At 40.0% G+C, this 20,696-nt stretch overlaps 1 protein-coding gene across 1 annotated transcript; it reads left to right on the top strand.

The window, feature by feature from the left end:
• Positions 1-2,736: 2,736 nt before the first annotated feature.
• On the top strand, positions 2,737-20,567 carry TMEM192 (transmembrane protein 192). The gene is made up of 6 exons (XM_056490317.1): positions 2,737-2,880; positions 6,326-6,472; positions 10,469-10,733; positions 12,656-12,790; positions 16,475-16,577; positions 18,952-20,567. The coding sequence occupies exons 1-6, from the start codon at positions 2,839-2,841 to the stop codon at positions 19,073-19,075; spliced, it is 816 nt and encodes a 271-aa protein (XP_056346292.1). The 5' UTR covers positions 2,737-2,838; the 3' UTR covers positions 19,076-20,567.
• Positions 20,568-20,696: the final 129 nt, after the last annotated feature.

Below are 20,696 nucleotides of genomic sequence, written 5' to 3'. Positions count from 1 at the left end.
AGTATGGCTTTCAGGATTATTACAACCAATTCATGCAAATAAAAATTTCTACTGTTATTTTTACCTTTTCACTTCCCATTTGTATTTTAAGTAATGCTGGGATCTGTCACAACCCCATATTCTCAGAGCAGAGACTGTATTCCTTGCATAGAGCTGAATATAGCTTAAGTACTAATTGTACTTGTAGTATGAAAAAGAAACAGTAATGATAATTATATCTTATATCTTATAGCTGAATGTGAAAAAGTTTGTGAGCCCAATCCTGTTTCCATTCATGCCAAATTTTAAATGAAACTGAGAGGAGGAAAAGTAGATATTATGCCTCTTTGTGAGGATACAATTGTGACAACTAGCCCCCAAATACTATAATTATTGCTGATATGGCAAAGGTAATGCCTACTCTTGTGTATCTAATGTCTAAATAGCTTTCCCTGAGGGCAGCGTAGCATTGTTGGGCCATACCTCATCTTTTTATCTTTCCCTTATCAGATACCTTCATCGTTCCTGATGGAGTTGCAGTGGAAATAAGTTAAGAACAGGCCATATCTTTATCTGTTTTAGACTGTCCAGCATTATATCATCCTTCAGGAGCCAGACTTTCAAGTTTGTGTATACTAAAATGACAATGTCTGGAAAATTTGATGGAAGATGGAACAGGAATTGAGCAGAAGAGAATGTTACTTTATTAAAACCTATCTGCATCACTAAAACCTCTCACTATAAAAAATACTGTGGATCTAGTAATTAAAATTATATATCAAAACCCAAACAAAGATTGAGTGATCTAGTAAGAACAAGAGTAGACTACTACTATAAAGATTACATACATGTTTTACATGAACCAGTTGAAACTAGCAATCACATACTTATAAATATGTTAACTGGTGTAGTATGCAGTAAGTGTTTATGCACTTCAAATATTTAAACTTGTAATTTTTTCCCTAACTGCACTCTTCAGTAGTCCACTGGGAACTCTTCATCTTCCATTCAGTAGAAACAAGGTTTACAATTATATATAAAATTATAGCTATTCAAATGAGTGCTAATAAATGTAAATTTACTGGGACTTTAGGATTTTCAAATTACAGTTAGAAGAACTTGTTCTTTTGATTTTATCTTAAACACTTGTCTAATGGCATGTCTCACACATTGCATATACGTACGCAAATTGTGGCCTCTTCACTGTCACTGAAAACTTTTGTTGTCTGCTTGCTAATCAGTAGGATCTGTGTTCTTGTCAGGAATGAAAAGAAAAAAAAGAAAAAAAAAAAAAAAAAAGGAAGCACATGAGGAGGAAAAAAAAGGAACATTTAGGCTGAGAAACTGAAAGAGAGCATGCTGTTATCACAGGAGCTGGACTTTTATCTGAGTCAAACCAGCAAGTTTAACGCTTCTTTTTAATTTAAGATAGTTGTCCAGTTCATTAAATGTATCTATCTGTATTAAACAAGAACAAATGAATGCAAGTGATGAATTTAAATACTCTGGGTGGGAGGTTTCAGTTGAGTATTTTTTCTAGAAAAAGATAGCCAGGAAAAGTCATAAAAACTGGGATAAAATATTTGGAACTTCTCTGAAGAAGCTTATACCTCAAGAGCAGTTTTGTCCCCTTGGCACTTCAAGATGCTTTCAAGAGAGACAGTCACTGCAGCCATTCAGGGTGACAGTCCTGGCTACTCTTAAATAATAGGAGTAGAACAATTACAACCTGGAGAGGATACAATCTTACTTGTCTTTCAGACCTCCGTTACAGTTTGATCCTCTTCAGAGTCCTCACTAGCGTTGAAGGTTAATGGATGTTTGTATAGAATGAACAGTAGGTTAAGAAACACTAGCAGTTGAACAGAGCACATAACAGATAATAAATATGATGCTTTGGAAATGGATACTTTGCACATGCTTGAAAAGTGTGTCATTCTGATCCTTCTAATTTCAGAGCCGTTTTAGATGAAAAATGTCAGAGAGGCTAACAAAAGTTACCAAATAATAACTAAGCACAACTAAGTGGTTGAGGACTTTCCAGAATACACAAGGCTGCCAATAAGACAGAGATCCATAAGGGAGCAGTCTGGACACTGTGAGTGGCCACGTTGTGATCACAAAGGGTTAAAAAATGAAATCACCAAGCACACGTTTTAAAGAAAACGTATTTCTTCCCAAAACATACAACAGGGCCAGAAATATCTTAGGAAATGTATAAAGTGCCTCATGAATGCTAAAACTTTTCATGATCTGAAGGGGCAACCAGATCCACTGGAAAAGGCAACTAGCTCCATAGACTCCATCCTTTCCTGAAGAAGTCCCTGCAAGACCAGTTGGAGGTGAGAGAATACTCTTCACTGCAAGCTGACACCAACACTAGGCTGCCTTTACCCCACACTTTGACCAACCATCTGCTGCTGGGGTACTTTCCCGTCCCAGCGCTGCCTCCCAGCCACCAGCCTGCCGTAAGTGGTCTCGGCTTTGAATTCAGTGGCGGGCTGCCCAGAGACCCGCACTGAGCATGGGCCGGGACACCGCGGCCCCCCAGGGCGGGCGGGGGCACGGACCCGGCAGGACGGGAGCTCGGGCTCAGGCGGGAGCTCAGGCTCAGCCCCGGGCTCAGGCTCAGGCTCAGGCGGGAGCTCAGGCTCAGGCTTAGACTCGGCCCCGGCCCCGGCCCCCCGCCGGCAGGGCCGCGCCCCGGGGCGGCGCTGGCGCGGCGCGGGCCCAATGGCGGCCGGGGGCGCTGGCGGGGCGGGGCGGGGCGGCGGCGCTGCCCGTGGCCAGCCCGTGGCGGCAGGGCCGCGCCGGGCCACCCATTAAACGCCGCCGGGGCGGCTGTGGCGGCAGGCGGCGATGGCGCTGACGGCGGGGAGGCAGCGGCAGGACCTGGACAACGTGAGCGCGGCGGGCGGGAGTGGGGCCGCGGCCGGGGTGCCGCTGAGGGCGGGCGCCTCGTGTTCCGTCTCTTCCTTCCGCCTCTTCCCGGCTGTTTTCCCTCCCGGCGCCCGAGGCTTTATTGCCTCTTCCGGGGGACCCGCCGGCCGCAGCGCCTCCCCGAGGGCCCTCTCCGCGGTGAGGAGGCCGCCGCGGCCCGCGCTGCCCTTCCCCAGCTGGGCTTGAAATATCCCCGAGGCATTTGGGCCTGGGCTTGTTTTTCATCGAAATTATTAGCCTCTAATCGGGGCTGCTCGTGTGGCGCCTTCAGGTTTTTTGGGCTATTTTTCCACAGGCGGATCCTGTCTGTGCCATCTCTGGATTATGTGCCGTTCGCTGGCATGACCACGGCGTTTTTGTGTTTGTTTGAATGTTTCTCCCCGCCCCGGCTGGAAGCCTGCGTGGGCGAGGCTTGCTGGCTATGGCTTGTTCGTGCTTGCCCTCCTCCTCCTCCTAGCGCTGGGCTGCTGTGGCTGCGGTCACATGCTGGAAGTGGAGCAGGGAGCCAGGAGGCTAAAGCTTTAACCTGTGCTCAGCAGCAGTACCAAACGAGTCTGGATTTAAGGCTTTTTGGCTTTTGACAGCTGTGGTTAAGGCTCATCTCATTGAAATTAAACTAGTGTTTGCTTCAGTTAGGACACTTACTGGATTTTCCTTATGTCAGATTGACTGCATGGGATCGCCGTATCCCATGCTTTAATTCCCGTCCTCTCCATGTTGCCTGTAATAAAATCCATCTGAAGAGATTATGTCATCTAGTGCTTCTTAATGCTAGCTGTACTTTAGGATGCAAAGATGGACTGTAGCCAGTCTTGTGAGAAAGTAGCGTGGTCAAAGCTCTGATAAAGCTTTGTGGAGGAGTGCCCTGACCCCTCATGGTATTGCAGAAATGGTGAATCATTTGTTCCCATGAGACAAAGGAGATTTTCCTAAGGAGAATTGCTGTGTTTGTGGGAGATGTGAGCTGGTAATCCATTATTGATTCTGTGATCGTGGAATGGTTTGGGTTGAAAGTTTTTTAAAGATCTATTTCCAATGCCTCCCTGCCATGGGCAGGAACACTTTCCACTAGCTTGCTCAAAACCCCAGCCAGCCTGGCCTTGAACTCTTCCAGGAATGGGGCATCTGTAGCTTCACTGGGCAACCTGTTCCAGTGTATCTTCACCATCACAGTAATGAATTTTTTACTAATGTGTAAGCTAAAGAATAAGGCAAGATGCCTTGGCTGCTGGAGTGTTGGTCCTTGCTTTCAGAACTTAAAATTACACCTGGTCTGTGAAAACGGGCAAACAAGGGAGAGAGGCCATCTTTGCTCTCAGGGTTCTGAATTTTATATCAGTGACATAGGAGGAGTGTCATTTGTAAACATTTAGGTGTAGAGTAAAAGGTAATCTTACCAGGCAATTATTTCAGTAAGGGTCATTTACAGTCAAAGACTGGTTTAATTAAAATATATATAAAATATATATATATATATAAAGTAGCTGAGGTGGTCTGTTCAGACCTTCTGTGGTAGGACAAGTGTAATGTTCAGGGTTCCAGAATAAAACTGGTCATTGACTGAAGTAACCCTTGATGGCTGTTTCCTTCACTGTAGGCAGTTGTCTGCAGGTGAAGTGACACTGGGGAGACAATCTACATTGTCCTCATTGGCACGAAGGATAAACCTAGGTCTAATCCCTCTCTTCCTGTGCTTATTTGTCTTGGGTCTCATGCTGATTTCTCTCATGGCAAAGCGAAGTCCTCAGTTTATAAAACAGTAAATAGCCTGGTGAACCCTGGCACGACTGAATAGTCAGAAGTCTGGAGTGGGATGGGCTCTGCCTTTGTCTTCTTGTTCTGGGCTGTGGTTGGTATCACGAAGGAGACGAGCAGTCAAAACATGAGTGGAAATCTTGAGTTGCTTTATCTTCTGAGGCAAGGGATGTAACAGGATGCTAAGAGAGAAACTAGCAGTTTTGGCTATCACAGTGCCTGTGTATGTTCCACTTATTTCTATTAAATGACATTGTCCTGGCCTGAAAGGAGCAGGGATGCATAGCTGTGGGCAAATTCCTTGTCCAAGGCTTTTCCCTTCATCTGTACTTAATTTTACCTCCTACTCAATAAAAGACACTACATTTGAGCTGAATGTGAAGTCAAAGACCTAATACTTGGCTCCAGCATGACCAGGGGGCAGGCTGCTTTCTCTCTAGTGTAGGGAGAGAATGTGTTGTTCAGACTTGGTAGCATCTTCTTCCCTCTGTGAGCTGCTGCCTCTTTCCTGCCTGAGTTCAGCTCTAGTTACTGCTGCAGATGTTGTGACATGTCAGTAGTATCAGAAGCTGAATACTCAGAACTGTTACTGTTACACTGCAGCTTTGTTGTTGCCTCCAACTGTAGTTGGACAAAAGTAAGAACAACAAAGAGTTTTGCAGTACCTGTATAAAGCATGTGAGATAGACTTTGATGCTTTTCCCTGTAAATATAGGATGCTTCTGGCATCTCTCAGGGTTAAAGCTCAGAGACTTGTAATACATTTTAAAGACTGAAGTTCCTGAAGGCTCAGTGTGATACGAGGAAGTAGATGAGTGGTGGATTCCTCAGGGGCTGAGTTCTGACATAAAGATGTGATGAGTGTTTACCTATAGTTTAAGAGCTTCCTCAAGGTATTAACTTAGTGGGGTTGTTTCCCATCCTGGTTTAGGGCAAATTTCGGAGAAAAATTCTGAATGGGGTCCCTTTAGGAAACAGATTCAAGTGGTCCCTCCCCCTGCTGGTTCAGGAAAATATTTTTTCAGAGAGAAGTGGAAAAAACCCCTGTTTATTTAATGGGCAAAGCACTCCCTAGCACAATAATGAACAATACTAAACAACAAACTCTTGCCCCTCCTATTCAGAAGAGTCTCCTCCATGGGTTGCAGCATTCAGGCTGTTCTCAGTCCCTCCAATGCTGGGAGATGCCATGGCCCAGGTCAGGTCTGGTGGGCCACAGGTGTGTGCTCCTGGCACTCTTCTGGGTTTTCAGTCCAGAGCAGGTTTAAACAATTCCAAGAAAAAGGAAAAAAAACACAGGGAACTTCTCTGCCTCAGTTAGCCAAAAACTAACCAAAAGCAAAGGAGACCTCTCTCGTACTGTCCACTGCGGACAACACAGTGTCTTTTCTGTGTAAAAGATGTGGGGGAGCAAGTGCAGTCTCTGATAATAAACTCTGCACTTCTTCTCTCCCCCTTCACTCCTGGAACCAGACTTAAAGCTGCAGACCTGAATATCCAACACAAACAGAAGAGTGGGTATACAAGTATCATAAAGTCACTAGGACATCCCCTCTCAAGGCTTGATTTCTCTAACAGAAAATTCCTAAACCTTTGTACTTTACTGTTAGAGCTTACCTGCTGCTATTGTTTGCCTGTCCTTCTGTTCCAGGGTTCCTTGGAAATAACACAGAGTTTGGAAGATGATCCTCTACTGGATGCACCGCTCATTTCTTCTCATACATTGCATTCCCAGCTGAGGCCAAGATTTCATGCCATCCCAGCAGTTCTCCTTGCCAATTTCCTGTTGCTAATACATGTAAGTTTAAGAAGCATGATTTCCCTAAGAAAACTTGTTATCTCTCTTCTGAATCCTTCAGAATCCACTGTTCGTGTGACAGAATTCTGTGATACAACAGTGAATTGCATGCACTGGCTGCTCTTCCAAACCAGTGAGGTCCCCTTTGCCAGTAAATTTTGATAGTGTATATGCTATCAGATACTTGCTGCTTTCTCATTCTGGTTGTTGGTAATGCAATGCATCTTGTTAGGAGGAAAAGCACTTTAAATAGTAGTTCTTCTATGCTGTTGGACACGTACCTTAAAATTAATATTATTGCCATAGAAGTGCTGTACTAGTTATAGAGGGCTGAGATAATTTTGATGCCATGCTTTCTGACTTCAGAGAGAAGGTGACTAAACAAGTAAAGCTGGATGTGGTATGGGGCTGTTGCATGGTAGTGGATAGAGAGAGAAATCAATCCAAATGTTACTTCCTGCTCTCACTTGTGGAGGTTAAGAGCAAAAAGCACAAATACTGAGCAGTATCTAGGCATTTATGGGGGCTGGTAGACAGAAGCAGAGAGAGTCCTGCCTAGTTATGAGTTTTTCCTTGATAAGCTGAATAGGCTTGTTGTTGCTTGTGAGTATGTGGTAACCAGATATGAAGCAGGAAGGCTGAAGAGCTCCGAGCCTAAGATGTCTGAAATGGCACTTTCATGTCTTTTGGGGACATAGGTTAGTGGTGGGCATGGCAGTAAAGGGTGGGCTTGGTCATCTTAAGGGTCTTTTCCAACCTAGATTCTATAATTCTATAGTACTAGTGACGAGCTATTTTAAAGCTTCATTTGATCTCAAACAAAAAATATGGTGCCCAGTGCTCTTGAAAACATGCTCTCTGCCAGGACTTTAAAAGCACATACCAACCTCTCAGGGTTCACTATGCCAGCTGCAGAAAGTTGTTCAATGTGCTTTAGCCATCTAATTTTAGGAGTAAGTACTTTGTGGGCCTTGTAGTAGCATCAAGAAATGCCTCTCTGGCTGTCAAGATTTAGGAAAGACCTCTGCTGAGTGGACTACCAAAATTCCCAATGGAAACCATGTATCCAGCCTTATTCCCTTCCCCTACCAGAAGAACTATGCCATTTCCTTCTAGAAGGCACTTGAAGTCTGCTATTGGTAGTAGAGCAGTGACTATTTTCCTTCCAAGCCTCAGGGCTTTGCTAACTACTACCAGAACTGATGCAGCCAAATGTCAGTCACCCAGATCCTAGGAAACTGCTGCCTTTTCTCCTCCCACTTTTTCCTCTTTCCTGCTAATGGAGAAAAGTTTGGATAGGTGAAGTGGGAAAATTTCTGTGGCATCTGTCAAAACAATGTTTTCACAGGTTAAGTCTCATTGCTATGGCTAAATCTGCTCCAGTGACCAGTTGATCCTTAGAGCAAAATGGAGGAGTATCCTTTTCTGTTGGCAAAACAGCATTATAATTGCTACCCTGAGTGGCACTGTCTCTCTCACTGAGAAGATGGATGGGGAAAACAAGCTTATTGTATTTCCTTCCCCTGTGCTTCTGCAAAAGTGCATTAATCTTGTGGAATGTGGAGGGAGGCCAGGTTAGCTTCTGATGCACAGCCTGCCAAAGGGGTAAATGTCCTGGAGAAGTTAAGCCATCATATTATTATGCAGTAAAGCTGTAATGCATCTCTAAAGCAATTTGTGTGTAACTTGGAGTGTTTCTTCTCCACCTTCCTGTGCCAAGAAATGGAGTTAGGTAGCAAAATAGCTGCTGTGGTGCAGCTGCCTAGTTACATACACATCTGGAAACTGTGTAGGATATGCTGGACTGTGGTAGGACTGGGTTTTTGAGTGCCTTTTCTTTTGCCAAGCCTTACTTTTCTGAAGGCTTCCCATCAGGAGACTGGAGACCAATGTGAAGAGTACAGGCTAGAAATAATTTCTTCATATTAATCCTGTCTTTCCTTAATTCCCTCTGTGTGTACACATGCACAAAATTGAACTTAAGTACTACTCTTTATAAGAATAACTCTTTGTATGTAAAAATATGTGGGGGGTGAAATACCTATTATTGTACTACCCAACAATGCAATCAAAACATATTTAATAAATACCACTCTAAATGCCAGCTTCCTGTTTCCTCTTGATACACTGCTGTAGTAGTTTAATAGACATGTAATGCTAGGTCATTCCTTCTTGCATCAGTTTAATATAGCCATTTTCTGCATTCCTAACACCTGGAAGGAGTAGAACTAATTGTATCACTATTGTAAAATGCAAACTAAGCACTAAACAGATCAAATAAAATACCTGAATTATTCTTAGTTTTATAAGAAAAGGAGGTGGTAAAATAATAGATTAAACAAAAGATAAACCTTCCTCTTATTAACTACTTAATCTAGCAACTTAATCTGTCTCAAGATAATATGATATCCAATTTGTATTTGAAGTAATGGTTTTATGGACAATGTGGGGTATGATCCTATTTTAGTTTGTGTTTCTTTCCTTCAACCTTATATCCCATCTGTCATCCGTAATGTCTTTTTTAGGTATTGACAATTGTATGAACATTATTCCCCTTTCTTGCTCCCTCCCCAGTTACCTAACTCTGGTCACAACCAGAGTAAGCTAAGGACAGTTTGTCTCAAAGTAATAAAGTAGTTTTGAAAAGTTAATGTCTATGAAGTGTGCTGCTTGAGAAAGTAAAAAATAGGAAATACCAGTTCAGGAGGGTGGAAAGGGGGTGGTGGGATCTTAAATACTCATAAAACTAAGTATGGAAACAAAGACAGCAAATGAAAATTGGGTACTTTCCCCTATTTTCAGTTCTGATGTGCTGTTTGTCAGTTATGACATGCAGAACATCTGACACCTTCTTTTTTAAGCTAAATGTATTAGAACTCATTTGTAGACTTGAGGCAAACTGATTTTTTTTTTTTTTTAATGTTTTGTCTATTAGTAGCTCTCAGTTTATTTCTGTATTGGTGGGAGTTGCTTTTCTTTACAGTTCTGTTTTAAAAATATTCCTGTTGTATCGAAGGAACCAGGAGAAAGTATAATATTGTTCTTGTTCACTGAATGAACACAGTAGAGAAAATATTTTTTCCAACAAAACTCTATAAATATTGAAAGCCCTGTGTGTATAAGTATATTACAGGCAATATGCATCCACAGCTTTGCTTTCTAGTTGGCCAAAAGATTGCTGATGGTCACTGTTGATGGTGAAAATTTGGGGAGGAGTCTAGAAGTAGGCAGTAGTCTGAAAGGATAAGTGTATATACAATCTGACTATATATGCAATCTGACAATCTGTATGGTTTTTCTGACATAAGTAAAAAGATAAAATGGAAAAATCTCATGGAAATATACTAAAGAATGATTACCAATTGGCAAAGATACCTACCCAGTGTTAATAATTCACTTTAAGTTACTATGATGATTCACTTTTCTAATGTCAACCTGGAGATGATCTTCAGTGGCTGTAGGAAAGCGTTGATTTTCACTTAGGAAATGTCAATTTAAGGAAACATAGACTGTACCAATAAGATAAGAGCCTATCCCACGAGCAGCATTAAGTGGAATTGAATGAGTCTAAAAGATGTGATTTCTCTTTTATAGGAGCATAAATCAAGTTTTCCTTAAGGTAAAAAGGCATAGTAAGGATAGTCCAGAAATGAAATAAATTCACTATGAAGACTTGAGGAATGGTGAAATTGATTTAGTAGAAGTTCTGGGAAGGGTGACAATTATTAGCTCTGTTCTGCTAGGAGACTGGTTGCCCTCCTAGAAGTCAATTTTGCTACTAAGCAATTTCAGTCATCTCTGTGTTCCTAGAGTGACAGGTAGTGGTTATAGCAAGTTTCTAATGTTTTATATGTTACCTCAGCTCTAATAAAATCAATTCAGAAAGTAATGCATAATGGATTAACTGCGTAATCCTGGTTTTGTGTTTCAAGGTTTTTTCACATGTATAGCTGAATGTTGACTTCAGAGATTTTCCTCTCTTCCTTTCTCTTCCAGGTTGCTTTTGTTGTTCTAGCATTTTTAGCAGCTATGTTTTGTTCTTACCCCAATCCAAACCAAGATAAGTGCCCTGGAAACTACACTCACCCACTTAAAGTGCAGACTGTCATAATAATTGCAAAAGTAGTCCTGTGGGTTCTGCATGTCTTGTTTGAACGATATGTCCAGCACCACCACGGCAGAGTCAGAAGAGGAGGTTACTTCTCCATTTATCGATCAACAAGGCATCTGAAAAGGCTTCCACTGCTCATACATGCCACAGGTGAAGTGAACTTGGAGTTTTTTTTCCATCTAAAGCTTTAAACTATGACACAATAAAAAAATGATCAATTTCTCTATAATTGTGTATTATAAATTACAAACTTTTACAAACCTGCCTATGAGTGCTTACAAATTATACTTTAGTCAGATGAACCTCTGTACAGTTCTTTCTGGTCTGCCAGGTGCAGGTTGTAAGGAATTGTTTTTAGTGCAAAAATGCTTATGACTGTGTGGTTGATTAAGACATTTAGTCTTCAGCCATGAAGTATTAAGTCAGCGAAGTCTGTGTTTGACTGCTAGTGATCTTGATTTGCATATGCATTTGTCTGGTTGGATGTGTGGTAAGACTGCTAGTCCTTCTAGGAAGTGTGCTGCTCTTCTCTTTTCAAGCTCAGCAATCCACATAGGAATAGATTCATTTCTTGTTGCTCAACAGCTGTCTGAATTCAGTGAAATAACCAATTTTCCGACCTCATTGAGGATTTGTAACATTCAGCTTTGTATCTGACTGCCCTTTTCTACTTCCTATGAACAAAAGGGGGTGTATAGGAGTGATTCAACTGTATTTTTAAGTTGCATCTCTGGCAAGTTTAGCTGTAAAGTGTTGGTGCAATTAACTGGTGAAGATTTTCTACAAATCACTTTAAAATCTGAAATCCCATCTAATTTAAGGGGATTTTCCCCACAAATAGCAGTGGAAGAGGGCAGACCAGCTGCTTTTACAGCATTTTTGCCTCTTATAGTCATGCCTCCCTCCTGGAGCAGATCTTTTTTTCACCAGAATTAATAAATGAAATGTTCCTGTTCTATATAAAAACCTAGCTTTCTTTCCATTCAGTCCCTAAAAGAGCTAGTCAGATCTTTTTGGTAAATGTGCAACACTTCAAGCTCTGGCCACTAGATAGAGCTCTGAAGATGTAGAAATGTTTGGAGTGCAGTGACAAAAGCAGACTACAGGAGTCTTAATGATGTAAAAGGATTGTTTCTGCCTGTTGCAGTGTAATCAGTAATACTTTTCCCTGCTTTCAGTCTTGGATGAAGCTCGCTTCTCCCCTACTAGACAAACCCTGGGCATTTGTGAATGTTCAGATGCAATCAGGTGTGTGCTGTAGAATTTTGATCATCTGTTGTTCAGAAGGTAGTTCTTCCATTAGTGCAAGCTTCCTGCCATGGTAATGACAGCTGATGCCACTTCCTTCACTTGACTGACACAGTAGGAAAGAGAACTATACAGTTCCCTAGCTGCATTAATGGTCTTTATAAATTTAGTTCTCTATCCAGACATTAGTTATAACATTTTTACAGGAAGGAAGGAACACTTCATACTTGGTATCAGGAAAGATCTTAGGCCTGTAACTCAGTATTTCTTCTCCTTGACTAATGGTACTAATTTCAATTAAACTTTCAGTAATGTTCAAGTATTAAGATAATAGCTGGGCAAGTGGAAGCCTGTGCAAGTAGGCTTTGAAAGGAAGGTGTTTAGGTTGTTTTTTGCTCTGTTAGCCTCATTTTAATATATTTTAAATCTTGAAGGAAAATACTCCCTCATTTTCAGCTGACTTACAAGATCTCTTAGGAATTCAAAAATGGTTAAGATGGATAGTATCAACAAAGCCAGAAACTGTTTAAGCCCATGTAGCTATTTTAGGTATTTCTAGTGTGTTTCTTCCACTCTTGTTTTTTAAGTCAGAAGAATCTATAAGAAAACTCATAACTGTCTACCATTACAGGCATATGCTGAAATGAAACCAGCAGGTATAAGCTTGCACATTAAGGAAATTAGCTGTAGGGGCAAGCATGATATGAAATGGAAAAGCATTACTGTTGACGCCTAATGCTGATACTGGGGATGAGAAAGTATTAATTTATTTTCAGTAGCTAATAAAATCAGTAAATCTGTAAAATATAACATTTGTTTTCTAGGTAATACAGCCCTGCTCTTGATTCTGTCTGTGCAGCATTCCTTTCCTGATCACAGCAAAGTGTACCTGTATCTTATCCTGGGAGTCCTGAGTCTGGAGATGATTAGTTCCCTGACATGCCTAGTGATTTACACAGGTGAGAGAGAGGCAGGCTTTGCCTTCTTGTGTGACATTCATTATAGCTGGTACTCAACTGTTTTGTTTGCCCTCACAGGAGTTCACTTGGGGTACCCCAAGGCATTTAACTACCATTAAACACAAATATAAATACAAAACGATTCTGTGCTTGTAGAAGGAGAACTAAGGCAAATAAAAAAACAAATTGGGAAAGGCTTGATTTGGTTCCAAGGGCTGCTAAATGAAAGCTCCATGTTATCTCAAAGCTGTTAATCCAGTGAAGTGGCAATAAATGCCTAATTGTTTCAAAAAGCGTTGTGAACAGGTTTGTCTGTTTATCAGTGTTTCTCAAATGCATGCACCACAAGCTGTGAAGCAGTAGGAGCTGGCTGGCTTAGTCAGAACTGCCTCTGGGATTTACATGTGGGGTTTGCATACCTGATAGTGCCTTATGCAGCCTCTTCCTCTTTCCCTGGTTCCACCCCAAAGGCTTCAGTTTCTCTTTGACACTAAAATGGAAGATTCCTCCTAATGAATATTTAAAAGATGCATGGGTTTTGGAAGCTGTGATCATCTCAAAACACAGTAGTGCTTTATAAAACTCTTGAGGCTTTGCTTTGTACTATCATTATTGCTTTTTAAGGTTGTCTGCTTCAGGTTTGGTGTAACTTTTGAAGACTTGCAATTTTGCAAAACTATCTAAAATGCTGATAAGTAAATGCTTAAAAGAAAACTTTGGTGTGGTCATAGTAATGCAATGGCACACAGAAAAATACAGCCAAGTAGCTTGTTCATCTAGGAAATAAAACCTATTCTTGACTCTCCTGCAACAGCATCAAAAATGCAACAAGAAATAAGGTCCAAGCCCTAAACTATGTCTTTGTCTTACAAGTGTGCAGAAGCCTGAATGCTGCAGGCTTGTCAGGCTTTCCCCTCAAAGGCCATCATGGCTCAAATAGACTGACTGTCCTCTGGAAGAAAAAAGGCAGTGAATGAGGGAATGCAATCATGGCCGTCCTAGAAAACTATTCCAGGAATGCTGGAGCTCATCCCTTCTTTGCATAAGCACACTTACTTTCCTGGGAAACTTGGGGAAATTAGAGATAAATTGTAAAACTTTAATAGAATGTCAGGAATTCCAGAGAAATGCTATTTCTAGCCCTCAGGCCTGCTGGAGCTCAGAAAACTACATTGTTTGATGCTTACCTTGACCAAAAAGGTTAAGTGCAAGAAAGATGACTGGCACAGTAGTAAGGTCTGAGCATGTACTTCTGTAAGAACGCTCAAACTATTTTTCTGCTTATTTGTCACAGAAAGGGTATTGTTTCCTGACTTGAATTACCCCAGTTCCTCTGACCTTCAAATTCATTAACTGATGTATACAAGGAAGTTGAAGAGTGACGTGTTCTGCTTTCCAGCTCAAAGTGGTTTGAGGAAGGGTCCAGTGAATCCCCTGGAACAAAGGGGAAGAGTTACATTGCTAGGAAGGAGTAAGACAATGTGTTCTACCAACAGCTACCTTATCTCCTGAGCTGCCCCAAATCAGTGTAAAATTCATTCTCTAAAGCTTGGTGTACAAAACTAGGGTTTAGTTTTTATGTGACTTTATACCTGCTGCAAGATGAGGAAGACTTCCAGTCACCCTAGGCTGCTTTTTCCAGTGGGTAGTGTAATTTGTTTTCTTGGTTTTAATCCCAATGCTTGTTGAGGTAAGATGAGAGACTGTTTGCATGTCTGTCTTACCTGTAGTGGTGGGTTTTAAGGTTTTTCAACATTTTAATATCAAATTAAGGCTGTACTGAGGTAAACCAAATGTATTTGGCCAATTTTGAAAATACCTTAAGAATCTGTAGTAATAATAACATTCAGATGGGTTTTTTCTCTCAGACAGAGCAGAGTATGTGGCTGGGTGGAACCATGAAGCTTTTTCAATGGTTTAGTTTTAAGGGCAGCCCTCTGCTGAGTTTTAGAACTTAGAATTCCCCTCTTCAAGGCAAGCACTTAGCAGACACTGCTAAGATTGTGTCCCCATTGTTGCTCGGATGATACTAAGGTAAATTTTCACTAAAAACTACTGGCCCACCCTTTTTTGTATTAGCATGTTATTGCTAATATTGGAGAGAAGGCAGCACCAATTCACATATTGTTTCTTCACAGTGAAATAATTATTAGAATGAGACATAAATGCTTATCTGTAGAAGGTTTATGTACCTGACTTATTTTCTGTAAAATAATTCTGTCTCACAAATCAGGAATACCTGATTATAATTTTAGATACTTCCTCTTGCTTGTTGGAGCTGTTTCTGAATTGTATGATAGACAATGTCCTATGAAGGACTACTGCCTTCCTTAAAATTATTTCAAAGCAGCAGTGTGTATACAGCTGTAGGATGCAAAGGCAGTGATTCAGAAATCTGCAAGGAATTGCTGTGATTGACCTATAATAGAATTGACATACATAAATCGTTCAAGTGAGGTAAAAGTGCATGGAATGAAGTATGATACAGACAGCTCTAAATGTCAGCTTACTATTCTAAGTTTTTTACTGCTAGAATTGGGAGTAAAGCTTTAAAAGACTTACTAAATATATGTATTTAATTACTTTCTCACATACTTCTAATATCACTTGAATAAAAGATCTACATTCCCACAAACAACATATGTTGAGAATTCCACATCCATTCCTTTGTGGTTTTATTTGCAGAGAAATACCATCATAGAAATAACTAACCTTTGAGCCTTACTCTTGTTAACCTCTGGAGGGTCTTGGCATTGTTTTAGCAGGATGGCCTGTAATAAACCCCATCATAGTACTGACGTGTAAGGACACTCCCTCTCTGTTGCAGTAGTGTGGATTTCTCACAGAGCTGCACTGTGATGTTTTTTGTGGCATGAGATGTATTGTTTCACAAGCAGCCTTAACTGCAGAGTCCCGAATGCATACTCTGGATATTTTGATATTTTCTCTGAATCAGGATCTGAAATTGAATGGCTTTAAATATTTTCAGCTTCCTTTTTGAAATAATGCAGAGGGTGCCTACAACTTTTCCCACCCATCCCCATTCTACGTCTGTTAAATTTAGCCTTAAACTTTATTCACAGGTGCCCAGGAATGACTTCTGGGTTTGATAGCCAAGACTGCTTGGTTCACAATGGCTTTCTGTGGCAAGTCTGCCCTAGTCTGAGCAAGCAAACAAGTCTAGTTAAACTAGTATTTATTGAAGAGCTTAAGCTGAAGTTCTGAACCAGCTACCAGTACAAAACTTCTTACAATTTTTTTTATGTCACATTGCTTAGTTTTGCCTGAACTTGCAGACTGAATCTTGGTACCCTGTAGAAGGCAACTAAGGTTTCACCCTCTCTCAGGTGGCAGATTAAACTTTGCAGATACTAAACTTTGCAGTATGTTCAAGCTTCCCGATTCAGGTCTTTTAAACAGCAGGACTGAGGGGAATAGAAAAAGCGAATCAGCAAATAAATCAACTTGCTAAAGTATCACTGACTTATAATCAAAGCAGTTACAGGAATGAGTAGAAATAGATTCTGCTTTTGCTTTCCCATTTCTCAGATTCCTTTATTGTCTTTCCATCTCCTATCCTAAGGTAATCTTAGGATCATCTGTTACAGTTTTTTATAACTTGGACTCTGGTGTTAAAACTTTTTTTTTTCCGTTTTTCAACTAATTTATAAAGCTTTCTTGCAGTGAAAATAAGCAACTTCAATCGTGCCAAACCAAGACCTGATATAATTGAAGAAGAAAAGATGTATGCCTACCCTACTCACATTACCTCAGAAGTTGGATTCAGGTAAGAATTCTGTATTCATTTTTTGCCATGTTAAGCCATGGTGTATAGGTAGCACAAACAGAATTGTGCAATTGCATGAAAGTCTCCAGGAAATCTCAAACCTGTCAGCTAAACCAGAGGTGGGAATAACAGTTCTGAAGGAACTATGCATAAACCTCCCATTTTAGATGCACAAATGAGATGCAGCAGTCTTGTACTTTCTCCATAATAAATGACAATTTACTATGATGCAGAAATCCTCAGATATAAGGATGGAGATGATTTGACCATTTATGGCTGGTTACATGAATCTTCAATAAAAATAGCCGTGCTTAATCTGGTTTGGTTAATTTTATGTGGGATTTGAAGAAAACTGTTGTCTTACACTGTTACTTAAAGTAGGTCTACAGAAGCCTAGCTGTTTCAAACAGTTTTTTTCAGGGAAGGAAATATATTATGGGTGTTGATAGACAAAGAAGAAAACTTAGTAGCTCTGTTCTGTGCCACCAGTTGGACATGAGATTCTAGCAAAGGATTTGGAATGTGTGTTTTAAGTTTGGGAAGGAACTTTTAAGGTGTGGAGGGCATTGAGAAGTAAGGTCTCAGTGAGAGTTGAAGCTGTCCAACAGTAACTGAAACTGTCACAGGCACTGAGACTTATTTTTTGTTTGTTTTTTGTGTACCTGCCACCTGCTCAAACATTTTCCAGTTGCTGAAATCAGTTTGATATGACTTAATAAAAACTAGTAATTGAAAGTAACATGGATTTCTGTATAAGAATTGAATTAAAGATTTTCTAATATACTGTGACTTGCTTCTATATGTGCTGCCTTCATGAAAAGTTGACTAATGAGAGATGACTAATACTTTGGGACTTCCCCTGGTATCACAAATGCAGCATGCACATGCTTTTATGGAACTTGGAAGTAGATGTCCAGGATACAGGAAGGATTTAGTTTGTCTTGAATTTTGATACTGTGTCTGACTTCCATTTTGATATAAAAACCATGATGATTGCATGGTGGACCTCATTTTTTTCTCATTCATCTTCTCCCCTGAGAAATTCTCAAATGCCCAGGGAATGTGTCTGCAACAATGACCAGCTGAGGAAAAGACTGCTTATTTTTGATTAAAGAGTGCAAACTTCCTGTGAGAACTGATTGCAAAATCGTTATTTTAATTTAGCTCTATACAACTCTGACTCTCTTTCCCTTGGGAGTTAAGGTCTATTGAAAAGTGAATCCTGTCAGCCCTTCAGTTGACCTTGTTATAAGAATATTTTTTGAACATCATGACCTCTGCAACCTAAGCTACTGATCAGGAACCTTAAGTTGGTAGTGCACGTTACTGGTTAATGTTGCAAGTTTTCTGTTTATAAAACTTGTGTTCTTTATTTTCCCCAGTTTAGCTGGTTTTAGGTTAGTAGGTTTTTAATTGGAGCTAAGCTTTTTTCCACTCAATGTCCTTCTCAGCACTTTCTAAGAACTATGAAATAGGCAGTGTTCCTCTACAAAATGCTGTAAGACTGAGGAGCAACTTTCTCAGAACTGAGATGCTCACAAGTGTACTAATAGGGCAGATTTCCAAGTCAGCCTCAGCTGAAATACTATGAAAGAAATACTATGTAAGGAAAGACTTACATATAGGAAATAATAAGTAAGTAGTCTACACTCTTGAGCATTGGCACTTCATCTTGCTGTACCTTAAAAATTCCTAATTAGATTTGACAAAATTCTGTACTTTTTTTTCCCTCAATTAAGTGAGCTTTGTTTAAATGTTGCAGTGTTACTATTGGAGTTTAAATGAGAGATCTGAAAGCTGGATATATTTCAAGGGAGGAAGGGTAGTTGTACATGAGACTATAGATCTGAAATAGCACAACATTTTGGTACTGATTCTGTCATGGTATGTGACAGATATTGCTGTATAAAGTAGCATATAATGTATGCTACTGCAGGTTAATCAAGAGAGTTCTATCTTAAACAGCTTATGATCTACAACAGCTGAACAACAATATAATGCCTGCTCCAAACAAGCTTCCTAATGTGTGTGGGAAAGGTTCCATGGCTCTTACTACAATTCCAGCATGTTGTCTGTCTTGGTTTCTTGAACAGTAAGGTCCTCACTCTATAACTGTCTAACAGGAAATATGTATCTCAGTTCTCTATACATGGCATGAAGTTCAGCCAAATTTCCTCTTCCTACCTTTGCATGCAAAATAGAGTTAGGTATATAGGTGTTGTAGATTGCTTCTTCCCTCAAAAATTAGTTGATCCAGCAAAAGTGAAACTAAAGGAAACAACTGTTTAAGTATGTGTTAATTACTTTTGACATTTCACATATTAGAAGGCTGCTGTCTTTTACTGAAACTCATATTTACTTTTGTTACTTCAAGGGAAAATTCCAGTTTAGAAGAGATAGTTGAGAAGCAAGGAGATGTAATAGAGTATCTTCAGCGACACAATGCACTGCTCAGCAAGAGACTGTTGGCGTTAACATCTCAGCAAATCAAAACTTAACAGCATTTGGAAAACTACTGGAGCTCTAGAGGGGAGCATGAAGTAATGTAATATCCAGACTGATTTGTACAGATGTGACTCTTCAATCATCTTTCACGTTTTGAAATAGAAGTTTAAGCTGGAAGGATAAGCTCTGCATACACTGTAAACCTATTACAACTGGACACTCTGGCTCTCTTCAAATCATCAGTTCTGGAAAAAAGTTCTGCAGTTTCAAGGATTTTTAATTCCTCATACGTTAAAGTTGGACCTGAGTTAATGGTTTAACTTTGCCCAATTGTTGCTATTATTTTGTACTGCTGTGTAACCTTTAAGCTTTAGGCTACCAAAGTATTTTATATTTCTGGAATACAAATTTGTTCTTTAGCAAAATCTGACTTTCCAAGGGATGTATATGCAGTTCCTATTGCTGAAGCTGAGACTAGATGTGTTCTGTCACTGATTCCCTTTATTTCCAGTTATAGAGGTGGTGTACTTCAGTTATCCGATACAGATACTTGATTTCTAGATGTCTCCTTTTCTCCTTTGTCACATAAGTGGAGAAATTTGGCATCTAATTTAGGATTATAAAAAAGTAGTGGATGCTCTAAAACTGTAAATCTCACATACAAGTTTGTGGTACAAAAACTATGCCATGATAAGCAATTGTTCAGAATTCTGGCTTTAAAACTCTTAAGAGGGATCCTCAGGGCTGATGACTACCCCATTACTAGGAGTTTGTGTTAGTAACAAGACTCCTGCTCTGCCAACTGAACTAACAAAGCAAAAATACTTGAGCATAACCTTTTCCATTGATCTGGTAACTAACTTCTGTTGGATGCTTTTAAAGCTGCTGTCAAAAATGCCTGTTACATACTTGCTCTTCACTTTGGCCCTTCAAAAAAGTCAGCATCTTGATTCAAAGCTGAAAATGGTGTATGTGGGGAAGTGGAAAACAGCAAAAGACAGAAAGCTCTTTTAGAAATTGAAGAAACAAGAATTCTTGATTTTAATTTATGGTGAATTAAGGCTAGTGAAAGAAACATTTTGTTCTGGGTACTATTTTGTCTACCAGTGTAGACAAAGAATTATTTTAGAAGCCAACACCTCTGTGGGGATAGGGTAATCACAAATCAAAACTGGGAAGAAGACTCTCAAGGAGAGTGGTCTTGTAGTTGAATATAAGAAAGGAAAATTAATTCATCCTACTTTGGTGTTGGGCACAACTTGAAGTACCTAGACAGTTTAGTGTGCAACAACTATGGGGGTTGTCTCATTCCAAGGAAAGCAATAAATATTGGAGGTTTTGCTGCTATCGAACACTAGACTGTTCTCCTTAACTGTTGTTTCTTGAAAATGCAGCCAGAATTTTATAGTATACATGTAAGAAATAAAGTTATTTGTTTTTAGAACTCAGGTTTTGATGTGATTGTGTATGTCAATTTATATCATTTCTATGAAAAGCAGTAAAATGTGACTGTGAAGTTCATGCACAATAAATGCAACCAAGGAAGAGTGTGAATTCAGTTATTTCCAAGTTCATCTGGTTCCAACAGGCAATCTATGCAGATTTTTCTGTTATGCTGCAGTTCTCACAGCAGTGTTGGCACTTAAAACTAGCCAAAACTTGCTAAACAAGGAT

Source organism: Oenanthe melanoleuca, chromosome 4, assembly GCF_029582105.1.
Source record: "Oenanthe melanoleuca isolate GR-GAL-2019-014 chromosome 4, OMel1.0, whole genome shotgun sequence".
In the NCBI taxonomy this organism is placed as follows: domain Eukaryota; kingdom Metazoa; phylum Chordata; class Aves; order Passeriformes; family Muscicapidae; genus Oenanthe; species Oenanthe melanoleuca.
The sequence above is the reverse complement of the archived record's forward strand: the minus strand, read 5'-3'. Positions and strand labels throughout refer to the sequence as shown.